Source organism: Hyperoodon ampullatus, assembly GCF_949752795.1.
Source record: "Hyperoodon ampullatus genome assembly, chromosome: 17".
Lineage (NCBI taxonomy): Eukaryota > Metazoa > Chordata > Mammalia > Artiodactyla > Ziphiidae > Hyperoodon > Hyperoodon ampullatus.
Genome location: NC_136930.1, coordinates 8,332,292 through 8,345,931, shown reverse-complemented (window position 1 = coordinate 8,345,931; position 13,640 = coordinate 8,332,292). Strand labels below are relative to the sequence as shown.

The 13,640-nt window shown below is 42.9% G+C and overlaps 1 protein-coding gene across 1 annotated transcript in view; it reads right to left on the bottom strand.

Moving 5' to 3' along the window:
• The window catches only part of NKAIN3 (sodium/potassium transporting ATPase interacting 3), a gene marked incomplete at both ends in the record, with an annotated part of 525,204 nt that extends 513,497 nt beyond the window's left edge, over window positions 1–11,707 (bottom strand). Inside the window, one exon of the mRNA XM_079722331.1 lies at window positions 11,654–11,707. Coding sequence (XP_079578457.1) covers window positions 11,654–11,707 — 54 coding nt within the window. The remainder of the gene's footprint in view (window positions 1–11,653) is intronic.
• Between the last annotated feature and the right edge of the window lie 1,933 nt (window positions 11,708–13,640).

The window sequence follows — 13,640 nt, the reverse complement described above, 5'->3', positions numbered from 1 at the left end:
ACATCCCCGTGGAAGGAGCTTTGGGGACCAACGAGTAGGCAAGTGGGGCAGCTGGGCGTGGGCGTAAGTCCTTCTTCCCTCACAGGAATCAAGCAACACCCATTAGGCAGAAAGGACTTTCCTCTCAGTGTGGGATTCTAGAGTCTAGTCAGTCACCTAGAAGTGAAACGATGATCAACTCTGGATCATTTAGTCACAAATCAGTTATCAACTCCAATGTGTAGGGAGGTCCGAAAGCTATTATACAAAAGGAGTTAATACTGGAATTCTTGAAAATAAAAACTTCTCCATTATGTTTATACAATTTTGCAGATGCACTCAAAAGCAATAAATAAAACATTTAGGTTAGGAAATACACTTTCTATTCACGCATTAATTAGTTACATTAAGGGCTTTATAAATCAGCTCCTGTATGTCCAAGGAAGAAAATCTGCTTTCTTCTGATGAAAGCCCCATCTCAGTGGCGGCTGGTAAATCATGAGTGACTCGCTCTGAGGAGTGAGAGGAAGCCCTGACTGGAGTTTGCATATCTTTATGACATGAACACTTCCACCATAATAGATTTTTAGCTACCAATATGATGCCACTGGATGCAGAGTTGGAAGGCGATGCTGAGCAGCGTACTGTTGCATAGAATTTCTACCCCACAGACACCATAGATGTAAAATCACCCCTGGAGCACCAATAACAGTGCAATGCAGTAAAATAATTAGGAAGGGTTGAGACTGGGATATTTATTACTTCGGATTTTAATATAATTTAAAATGTATGCAATTAATGCTTCATAAGGGCTGTGTTTAACAAGTGGCTCACAGAATTTCTGGAAACATAGCAGTAAATTCTCCCCGGTTGGTACGAGCTGGCCCTAGTACATCACTGCCTTCATCTGCAGATAAAAGGCAAATGTACAGAAGAGAGAACAGAAATCGAAGCACAAGAAATTCAATTAAAATATAAGGAGGACTTGGCTACTAGTGAAAATGTCCATTCTCAGAGATATTTAAGAATCGACAGCAGGGTCTTCGGTATTGAAGATTCATGCTTTGACCTGCTGCAGTGCTAAAGACGGGTCTAGATCATTTCTTAAAGACCCCTCAAATCTAAGATATGGTACGTCTCATCAATTATAATTTGAAAGAGCTCCCTCATCAATAATTTATATTTTAAATACAAATGGATAATGAGTTGCCATTAACGAGAATTTTATATTTCCCATTATCTTAATTATGATCAGTCACAGCTAGTTATCAGCACAGGAAATGCAACTGGAAAGCAGAGCATTCCACTTTGTACTTTAATTAACAGATTTAACCAATCAACCTCTGTAGCCTGGCGCTTCCCACACGCAAGCACTTATTATACTACATGTGAATCAATACCGAAGTATAACCACGGTCTCTAATGACTGCAATAGAGAGAAACTGTCAGAAATATATTTATGACTTATCATCACATCCATTGAGCTCTTATCTCTTACGAGAATCTGATTGCTACAAACCTATTCCAATACCTCTTGTTAATAAAGGAGCGAGGCCTCTGTATGAAACCATTCTTAACACGAGTACCTGTGGACAGAGTGGAGAGAAGAAACTCAAACATTTAATCCTACTTAATGATTCAGGAATACAATTCATCAGCAAAGCCATTCTAAGGAGTGGTCCTCTAGGCAGAAAAAAAAAAAAAAGAAAGAAAGAAACCTAGAAAAACAGAACAAGATCATTAACATGGGCACGATCTTGCCCTCCCTTCATTTAACAAAGGACCGTCTAATTCTTGCAATCAGAGTCCTTGTCGGTATCCCCAGCCCGGCTGCCCACCGGTCTTCAGCCTCATCTCCCGTCCCAATAGACAGATGCTTCTCCTCCAAATCTAGGAACTGGGGATTCTCTTACAAGAGTCCAACAGAATAGCAATCTGCTAGTTCAAGGATTTCACCTTCCCTAACTCCGTGATTAAGCAAGACTCAAGGAGTTCCCCAGATTTTTTTTTTACTATGCCCATCTTTAAATATCTATTCTCCAATCCTCTACCTAGACCTACGTAGAATCTAAAAAAGAGTGGATATATGTGTATGTGTAACCGATTCACTTTGCTGTACAGCAGAAACTAACACAACATTGTAAAGCAACTCCACTCCAATAAAAATTAATAATAAAAAAAGGAATGTCCCATTAAAGGATATTTAGGGCCTATCTCCTGTTTTATTTTAGTATCTGCCAAATATATCAAATTAAAAATGTAAATTCGATAGTTTGTGCTATGTGTCATTTGCCTGTTCTACCATTTAACTGGCATTTTGAATACCAATCATTGACAGACGAAGCGTTATCTTTTAGTCTAATGTTACATTCTGTAGTAAATGAGTGAAAGATTCACACACATTAACATCAATTAGTGTTAATGGGGATTAAAAGCATGAATTTTTGATGCACCTAAGAAAGAAGGTCCACTTTAACCTTATCAAGGATTTGCCAAATAGTCTCCCTAAAATTGACATTCAAAATGCCTTCAAAATTGTTTGAAAAATCTTTTCCCAAAATTAATGTTAAAATTTCTCTGCAGTGTAACATAAGTATTACAAGAAAATCAAAACAAGCAATTCAAAAGATAATCATTTGTGGTTTTCTTTTTAACCTTCTCATTTTTTGTCTAAATTACTATAAATGTTAACTTACCTATGAATCAGCTTTACTTTCAGAATGATTAATACATTTATTATCCTATTCCATATTATCTCCACAATGATATTAGACACCTAACTTTCAAAATGCAACACTACAAGGCACCCAATTCTGCAGCCCCGTTCCAGGGTGCCCCTCCCAGCAAGCGGATCAAGTGTTGGATTTCTGCCTAACACACCACACCTGTGTGCCACACACACCCTCATATTAATGCTCTGATCAGATACGCTCTGCTTATCTTCCTGGGTCCCTCCATTTGGCTGGTCATCTGTTTGTTCCCTTTTTCTTCTCAGCACTATTACTGCTTCATTCACTGGGACCTTGGGAAGAAGGGAAGGTAGATGCTTCTGTGGTTTGTCATCTTGTTGTGAAAGCCCTCAAATTTTCTGTTTTCTGTTCTGATTTTTATTTTTATCTTTAATGAGTAATTTTTGTTAAGCACTTGAAATCCTGCTTTCGAATGCGAGACGTACTTCACCTGATGAAAACATGTGCTTAAGAAAACTGTCAAAATATACACAAATATATCTGCTTTATTTTCTGCTCACATATACAAACGTTTGCAAAGAAACTGCAGAGTTTATATTAATATGTCTCTAATGCCAAAATCTTAAGTAATATTAACTCAAAATTTCTTAGGCTTACATTCGAAATTCTTCCTTTATATAATCTGGATAATTGTTCAAATGTTTCCCAGAGACCTAAAGTATATACATTGTAAAATTGGTGAGAGAAAGGTGAAAAAATATGGACAGAGCAGCTCATTTTTTAAAATAGAAAGTACTATTGAAGTTCTGGGGAGAGAAAGCAATTTATTTTTCAACATCTTATGATCAGGATTATCCTCTTAGAGGAAAAACAAACTAGGCAAAACAAATATCCACATGGAAGTGACCAGAATGAAAATGATTTTATTAAAACTGGGGACCATTTTTTAAAAAAATCAATAGCACTTGATATTTTATGAAGAATAAAATAACACAAGTATATATAAATATTTCCATTTCAGTGAACTTTGTGCATTTCCATTTTCTCAGTTTTACCACTTTGAGTCCTGGTTTCCATCCTGTTCTCATCTATCTTTATGCGCTCTCTCTCTCTTTTATTCTTTTTTTTTTTAACATCTTTATTGGAGTATAACTGCTTTACAATGTTGTGTTAGTTTCTGCTGTATAACAAAGTGAATCAGCTATACATATACATATATCCCCATATCCCCTCCCTCTTGCGTCTCCCTCCCTCCCACCCTCCCTATCCCACTCCTCTAGGTGGTCACAAAGCACCGAGCTGATCTCCCTGTATGCTCTCTCTCTTGACTGATCTCCTCCAAGGCTTTAAATACCAGTATTGGACATGGTGCCCAAGTCTGAATATTTGGTCCAAAGTTGTCCTCTGAGTTCCAAGCTCAGATACCTGACAGCTACTTGGCCTTAGGTGTCAGAATCTTAAAGTGTCTCAAAGAGAACCCTTCTGTCTCCAAACACTCCTGGCTCCGCCTTCACACCCACAACACCCAATTTCCCCACTTTCAGTAAAAAGCACTGCAATTCAAGTCTGTTAAACAAAATGTGCGGGTCAACCCCTCAGCAAGTCCTAGGCTTTTACTCCTAAATCGTGTCCCAAGTCCATCCTTTCCCCATCTGTCCTGATTCGAATTCCCACATGTGTCTGATTCAAATTCTCCCCTGCTCAGAATAACAGAAGAAGATCCTGGCTTCCGTTTCTTCTCTTGTTTCTCTCTAGTCTATCCTCTACTCAGCAATGAGAGTATTTTGAAACACAAGTCGCTGGACACCAGGACTCTGTTTAAGATGCTCCAGTGGATTCGCATTGCTCTTTGAAGGAAGTCCGGTGCCACCGCAGGTGTCCAGTGCCATTTCACCGCATGCACTCCATCCCATGCTGTGCCCTCGCCACACCAGACTCCTGTCACATCTAGAAACGTTCAAGGCCCTTTCAAAACTGGAGGCTTTGCACATTTGGTTTCCTCTCCTTAGAAGTGTTCCCCTCCCTCTGCAGGACTGAGAAGTCTTCCTGACCACCCCAGCGAAGACCACCCCTCCCTACTTCTCTGTGTATATTACACTTTCATCTCCTTAATGGCACTTCATACTTGTAATTAGGTAATCTTTGTTTACATATTTATTGGCAGCGCTTCTGCCCTCAGATATAAACTCCAAAAGAGCAGGCCTACATCTGAATAGCTCACACCTGTATTCCCAGTGCTTGGGACTCTATGAATAATTGTTGAATGTTGTTGATTATTTCAAGTACAGGAAGCAAAGAACACAGTAAAGAGAGTGAAGATTCAAATCTGAACCCTGGTTCCATCGTTTACCAGCTGGATAGTCTTGGCCATGTCACTTAAACTCTCTACCTCAATTTCTAAATCTCTAAAATGAATGGTTGTGAGAACTACATGATTTCAAAAGTATCTACAGCAATGCCTGGCACAGAAAAAAAAAAAAAAAAAACTCAATGAAGTTTAGCTATTCATTTATGCATTAATTTATTCTCCAAGTATTTACTGAGTGCTTGCCCTTTGCAGGGTGTAGTGTAAAATTCTGTGAGTAAATCAGTCTTTACCACTTGTGGACTTGAAATCCAGTAAAAGAAACAGCATGTACACAAAGAGATAAACACAAAGAAAGTTTGCTAAGGGCTGCTGTAAACAAGTAGCACAAACTGAGTGGCTTAAAACACAGAAATTCTATTGTATTACAGTTCTGAGGCTAGAAGTTTAATATGAAGGTGTTGGCAAGGTTGTTTCCTTCTGAGGGCTTTGAGAGAGATCCTGTTCCATTCCTCTCGCCCAGCTTCTGGTGGTTCGCTGGCAATCTCTGGCTTTTCTTGGCTTGTGGAAGTATCATCCTATTCTTCCTTTCACATGGCGTTCTTCATGTGTGCATGCCTGTGTCCACATTTCCCTTTTATATAAGGATACTCAACTAATTACACCTGCAATTGTCCTTTTTCCATATAAGGTCAGGTTCTGAGCTATTGGGGGTTAGGACTTCAACATAAGAATTTGGGGGGAACACAATTCAACCCATAAGACTATAAGAATATAACATTTCTTAAGCAAATTCAATACTCTGTACACTTAAATAACAAGAGAGCTGTAAATGGATTTGGATTTCTAGAAAATTGGCTAATGCAGAATATTGTAATGATTTCAACACCAATCACGTCATAACTAAAGTCTCATTATTAGCCAAAATTTTAATTTCTCTTTTTCTAAGTTTCATAAGATGAACCAGAGTATTTAAATATAGAAAACTAATAGAAACTAAATGATTACAAATTATATTTTTCAGCAGAAGAGAAAAAGCTATTAAAATTAAAAACATCTTAAAACAAAAGCATCAGTACATCTACATAGTAAAATAAATGTATCTGCATCCACTGCCAGATATCTATGATAAGTGAGGGGTACCCTTCATAAAACTTTGTTTAAAAACATGTTACCACAACAACAACACCATCATTCAGACCCTCTCAACACAGTTTATCTCAGCATCATAGTGTCACAGGTGATCACAAGATGGTTTGAATGTGGAGTGGAGAGAAAGTTAACTGATTTTCACTGTGAGAAAAAAATTACTAGTTTTATTTCATTTGACAGGATGTTCTCTAAAATAAAAACAGAGTCCATCTAGGTGTTAAGAGCTGCTTGTTTTCTATAAATCCTCTAAAGATTTCTGTTACTGTGGATATGTAAAGTAAGAGTTTGGGATTTTTAGGCCTCATAGGAATATGGTGGTAACCTGTCCATAAAGTGATGCAAGGTGCAATAAATCTCCCCTGGTAATAACCATATCCGGGGACAAAGTTGCCCCCTGTGATGTTGAGAAGACATCTAAAGCTCTGTGGGAGCAATCCCTGCCAAGCTAAGTTCAACATTTCACTGAGGCCATTCTGAGAAAGTGGCTCAGAAATGCATGTGGAAGAAATTTTAGACTGAAAAGCATGCCATTAAGACTCATTTAAATGTGGCAACCAAAAACAATTTACTAAAAGCATATGATCAAGTGTTTCACACGTATATAATAACAGAATACACATTATTCTGAAACAAGAAAAATCAAAAGTAGCCTTACAAAAATGTGTCTAAAGTTCTTGGATGACTTGATGAATCTGTTACCTGGTGATGAACTGCTTTTTCAGAAAAGATTTACTTTACACAGTTTTCTATAGGCACGCACTCACGCTCTTCACATTCTCTCCAAGCTCATTTAGCAGAATTAAGAATGTGAATGCGGAATCTGAGGCAAACACACAAATGTGCTCGAGGGTAGAAGCACAGTAACATGCGAGGTGGCCAGAGCAGTGCAGTGAAGGAAGCAGAAAGAACAGTGAGATTTTGCAAAGCAAAGCGCATCCAAATACACGAGCCTCAAAATGGTAAACTCTCTCCAATGATGTCCCCAATCTGGGGAGGAGGGAGGTCGGATGAAGTGTGAATGAGATGATAAAAACCTTTCATTTGTTTCTTCAACTTTAAGCAGGAGTTAATGGACCATCTTTTAATGGTCCGCACAGTGACTTAGTCATCAGCACGCAGATTCTCTTCAGCAAACGTGTCCTCCGAATACCATTCCCCTTCAACACCCGCACTTATTTGTTGCTTCATAACCCCCATCTTCCAACAGTTGGTGGGAGCAGAAAGAAACATGAAAGGGAAAAAAATGACAGCTGGTTTCAGTGGAAAGAACAAGAGATCTGGGAGTCCTACCCAGGGGCCTGCTGGAGGAGGCTGACACCAGATCAGAAAGTTAGACTTTTAGGATTTTATGAGCCAGTGGTAAAACACAACCATTATTTTAAAATAAGTAATAAAAACTTTAAATTGTATTAAAAACAGAGGGACTAAATATTAAAAACACATCCTTTCCTCATTATTTTACTGTCTTCCTTTTTCTATGCTTCTGAGGTTATTTATGCTTATTTTATCTGTATGATGGAAATGCTATGTAATGTTGTACTTCAAATTGGCCAAGGTGGGAGTATTTACACCACAGAAATTGGCAAATGCTAAAAATCAGGGTATAACATTGTTTTGTTGATCGTCTAGACTTTAAAAAGTGATGGAAAACTTTTTTCTAGTAATGTGTATTCAACCTAAAATGTGTCATGTCATTATATTGCCAATAGCACAAAAGAATTGAGGCAATCCCAAAAAATGGCCAAAAGACTAAATAGACATTTTTCTAAAGAAGACATATAGATGGCCAATAGGCACATGAAAAGCTGCTCTACATCACTAATTATCAGAGAAACGCAAATCAAAACTACAACAAAGTATCACCTCACATGGTTCAGAAAGGCCATCATCAAAAAGTCTACAAATAATAAAAGCTGGAAAGGGTGTGGAGAAAAGGGATCCTGCTACACTGTTGGTGGGAATGTAAATTGGTACAGCCGCTATGGAGAACAGTATGGAGGCTCCTTAAAAAAATAATAATAGATTTACCATATGATCCATCAATCCCATCGGTGGGCATATATCCAGAAAAAATGAAAACTCTAATTCGAAAAGATACACGCACCCCAATGTTCACAGCAGTCCTATTTACAATAGCCAAGACATGGAAGCATCCCAAGTATCCATCAACAGATGAATGGATAAAGAAGATGTGGTACATAAATACAATGGAATATTACTCAGCCATAAAAAAGAATAAAATATTGCCATTTGCAGCAACACGGATGGACCTAGAGATCATCTAACTAAGTGAAGTCAGACAAAGACAAATATTATATGATATCACTTATACGTGGAATCTAAAAAAATAATACAAATCAACTTATTTACAAAACAGAAACAGACAGACATAGAAAACAAACTTATGGTTACCAAAGGGGGCCGGGGAGGAGGAGGGATAAATTAGAGGAGTATGGGATTAACAGATACACACTACTATGTATAAAATAGATAAACAGCAAGGATTTACTGTACAGCACAGGGAACTATATTCAACACCTTGTAATAACCTATAATGGAAAAGAATCTGAAGCTGTACACCTGAAACCAACACAGTACTGTAAATCACCTATAGTTAAATTTAAAAAAAATTGAGGAAATAATTTTCCAGTACTTGAAAACTATTACCCAATTCCGCAAAGAATCTGCTCATATGTTGGAGGAGGTCATGGAGAGGACCCGACCTCCAGTTGACTCTCGAGCTGGACCCGGGCAATGAGAGGCTCCCCACTCCCTCCCAGTCCTCGAATATATGTCCTGCCCACCATTCCCTCAGTCGGGGCTGTTTCAAGGATGCAGCCTGGACAGAGCAATGTGTTGTTGAGACCATCTGGACGGTAGACATGACTGAACCCAAAAAGGCTTCTAAATAAACTGAAGATGCTGGCTGCTGTGGGCGGGGCGGAGAGCAACTCATCTTGCGGCCCTGTCCAAGACAAACCTTGTAAATTTTCTTGCAAATTAAACCTGCCGCCTACCAATCAGGAGTTGCCTGCCTCTTCTGCCCCTCCATGGCCTCGGGCTATGGGGGGCCAGTCTAGAATTCCACCTGGGTTCGAACCAATATCACGTCATCGATGGAGTGAAGTTACAATACCGACTTCCTGGTTTCACTTTCCTATTCCTCCTCAAAGGAAATAAAAATATTAACTAGCATTTATGTCAGAACTACAGAACCAAGAGTTCATCAAGTTCATCAAACTAAAGAGATTCTGCCAGAATTAATCAGTTATGTAGAATTTACAATAAAGAGTACTGCGTATTTTATTATTATTATTTGTCAAAGTGACTGCTACACATCCTTATATATATATGTAAGATTTATAATGTATTATGTAACAACGTAAAATATACATATATGTTTTGTTTTGTCCGAGATCCAATTATTAAGGGTTTACCATCACTCGGCTGTCTCTACCATCCAAAACCTATTGATTTGAAGAAGTTGTTTAACTCTACAAGCATCAGCTTCCTCATCTGCAAACTTGTGAAATGGGTGCCTTCCTCAGAGGATAATTTTAGGGGTAAAATAAAATAATCTTCATGCAAAAACCCGGTATGGATCGCAAATGTTAATTACCATCATCCATTCAGCTGTATGTTTTCTCTCCTAATACGAGCTCTTCTAAGGACTCGCAGGGTTTACAAAGATGAACAGTGTTTGATCCTTATCCTCAGGCTGCTTACAGTCTAGTAATGTGGAAATCACTAAAATAATGTAAGGGGATGAAATGTGTTCCAACAGAGGAAAAAGCAACCTACCGTGCAATTAAAGGAAAAGAAGGGATTGGTCTTTACCTGGAGCACCACGGAAGACTCCATAGAGAAGGTGGAATTCTGAGATAAGCTTTGAAGAGTAAGTTGCATTTCTATCAGTGGAGAAGGTGTATGTGGAAAATGCAGGCATTCGAGGCTGACACATGAAACACCAAACACATCACCATCACAAGTATTACACCCTCAGCTAAGGAAATCATAACTGCATTGATAAATCTGCTGCATCAAAAACCCTTCCATGTTACTTCCACATAAAACAGAAAGGATTATGCTACTATAGATTATACAATCCAGTGTGCCCATCTACAATTTTGCATATTCAAAGGTTGACTAAATATTTATTGTTTTCCCAGCTTATAAGCCACGTCCACTTCTAATAACCAAAGTGTAAATTATCCTCTGACCTTCTCTCCTGAATGAAAAAATTCATGTTCCAGTGAATTTTCAAATTATTTTTCAAGGAAACTCTATAAAATACATCCTATTGTTACATAGGACAAAAGGGACTGTTCCATAGATTTAAAGAAAAGTAGTCACTGATTCCAGATCTATAAATATATAAATTATGCACACATTATGTAAACAATGAAGAGCGCCTCTAAAGTGAGGGTTTAATGGGAGAGTAAAACACGGAAGAGAAAAGCGAAGCCTTTTCAAACATTCGTGGGTACAAGGACTGACTATTAAAGAAAGAGCATTATTTTATCCCTCAGTTAATGAGTCTTGCAAGGGTTGACATGACTTGGTCAAACTCACCGAAAACCTTTTTCCTCTTGCTAGTCAAAATATGCCAGCCAATGTTTGTGACTTTAAAAAACAACACTTGGAAGAAAGCTTGACAGAGCATCTACAGAGTCTGTATTAACTGTAGTAGAAGAGCGATGTCTATTAATCTCTCACACACAAGTCTCCCACGTAAGGTCTGTGGCCTTGACCTCAAGCGACTATGAAATAGACCGCAGGCCCGGTCTAGGTCCCAACAGGACATATGTCAAGATAAGCATTCGCTCCCCACTGAAAGCCCTATCGCTCTCCACTCTTCCCATTCCATGCACTTCCCGGCAAGCCACCACGCCTTCTCTCCCTGATGACAGCTGTCAGTCTGTCGCTGTCTGAACACGCAACACTTTTACAAAATCTAAAGAGAAACTGGAAAGGCAGGGGCTGAAACACTCTGTTGAAAAACACACAGCGCGACCTCCTTCCTGGAGATCCAAGACTCCTCAATCATCCCCTTTCAACCGCAGGAGGGAAGAACCGCCTCTTAACTAAGACTTGGAGCTCGCCCCGTCTCCTCGGACCTGGGCATTCCCACGCACCTTGTTACACAACGTAACTGGAAACCATCCCGAGAAGAGAGAGCCCACAAAACCCTGTGAAACTTCAGCGGGAGTGCGGAGGTGCTAAAGCCAGCCGGCCAACCCAGGGGCGGGGAAGTCGCTCACTCCCCCGGCGCCCGGGCAGCAGCCCCTGGACCCCGTGGCGACGTCCGGCGGGGGCGCGTGAACCCCCGTGCCCGGGGCCGCGGGGAGACCGCGCCCTCCCGCAGGGCGACCCGGTGAGTGCCCGAGGCGGGGAGGCAGTGCGAGGGGAGCGGCGGGGAGGGTGGGAGCCGGCGGGAGCTCAGGGCTCGTCCGCCCGCCAGCCCCGCGCCCGGAGCTCCGGCTCCGCGGAGGGAGCCGGCGAGGCCGGTCCCGGGGCAGGAACTCACCAGCTGCAGCGCGCAGAGGCCGATGAGCGCACAGCGCCCGGTGCAGCAGCCCATGGTGCCCGCGTTGTCCGAGCGGCGCGCGCCGCCAGAGGTCCGCGTCGTCCGGCGCCGCTGCCTCCGGACTCCCGAGCAGCCCCCGCCCGGCGCTCGCCCGGCCCGGCCCAGGCTCCACAGCCCCGCGGCCGCCGCTCGCAGCTCTCGGGGCCGGGCTCGCGCGCCGCCTTTGTTAGTTTCCCGGGCGGGCAGAGGTCAGGACGGCGCGCACGACCCGAGCGTCTGGCGGGGGTCCCTGCCGCCCGCTGTGCAGGTCTGCTTCTTGGGGAGGGGGGGCCGGGCGGTCGGGGCGGGGGCGGAAGGGAGGCTACAGATGGTGAGTGGGTGGAAGTCTGTTTAGGGGAGGGGAGTGTGTAGGAGGTGGGCGTCTGAAAAGTGGAGAGGGCCGCGTGTGTGCGTGCGTGTGTGTGCGTGTGCGTGTGGCGGGAAGGGATGAATGGAAGGGAGTGCCGGGGGGAGGGTCGGCCTGTCTTGTTTGCAGTCTGGAGAGGGAGGACGAAGAGGAGAGAATGAGAAGGCGAATGAATATGAATGAGCGTGAACGGGGGCGTCCGCGGGCGCTGGAGACCCTCGGCGGCGGGTGGAACTGCGGAGACCCGGGCGCGGCTTTCTCGCTGGGGGCTGTGCTGGGTGTCGCAAAGGTGGTCGAGGCGGGTGCGAAGGAGGGGACCGGGTTCGGCTGAGGTGCCCCGGAGGCGGAGAGGGTGGGAGTGGAGACGGCGTGGTGCCCGTGGGAGACGGGCCCGGAGGCGAGAATCCGAGGGCGGGCGAGCGCGGCGGAGCGCGGGCCGAGCTCCGAGACGGCGGGCTGCGAGCGCGGGCGCGTCCGCTCGGCCGGCGCTGGGCGCGCGGCTCCGGGGTCTCGGGGCCAGGGTCGCCCCTGCCGCTGCGGCCGGCTGCCCGGAGGGCGCCCCTGCCGGAGTCTCAGGGGGAGAGTTGACCGAGCGCGAGGAGGTGCGCCGGCCGGGAGCGCGGGGATGGAGCGGGACGCCGCGAGGAGACCTGGCTTAGGTTTTCTCCACTGAAATGCTGTTAGAGATCGTCACCAGGCGTGAAAGGAGAGGACGCGTGGCTTTTTCTAGGAATGGAGAATGTTTCCTGGGTGAGGATAAATATGATTTCTCCCTAGAGAGGATGAAATTGTTTGGAAGGGGCTTGGAAATAAGACCTGGTCCCGGATGGTTAAGATCCAGGACAAACTCTCCATGAATCCCAAGGAGGCTCTCTCGCTCTCTCTCACCTAATAGATTAGAGCGGAGGAGTTCTGCGGAGGATTCAGTTTCTTCAGGCTCGGTGTCAGATTTCATGGGCACGTTTGCTGTACCTGGTGGAACAACGCACGGGGCTCGCGCACCTGAAGAGCAGGAACAAGCCTCCCGGCCAGTTGTCTCAAGAGGTTTTCTGCGGATCTTGGCACTGAAACCCCGTTCTAACCCACTGCGGCCCTCCTGGGTCCTTAGTGGTAGGTTAGTGAGAAAAGGAGAGAGATCTGTGTTTTTAAAAATTCACTCCGTGCAGGGAAACTCTGCTCAAGGCAATCCTTCACACATTACAGGGAGTTTTGTTTTTATTTGTTTTGAAATTAACTGGCTCTTTCTAAACCGTTCCTTCAGGACTAAGGTTTATAACTTAAAACAGAGTTCCCAGGACAATTGTTGCATGATGTCTTTGAAATACTAGTAGGGACACACGGAATAGTCTGAATATTTGGGTCAATGAAGGGGTCAAGAACACAAGTTGTTAGATTCCACCTCTGTCCATTGTCTGGGAGAAGGGGACTAATAGAGGCAGGTTTTTTTTTTTTTAAACCCAACCTTTAAGACATCAGAGATCATGAGGGCATGCTTCTTTTATGCACAATAAACATAACCGTCACCATGCATGATGAATGAAAACAACAGGAAAAAATAGACCCTGACAGATAGGTAATTTA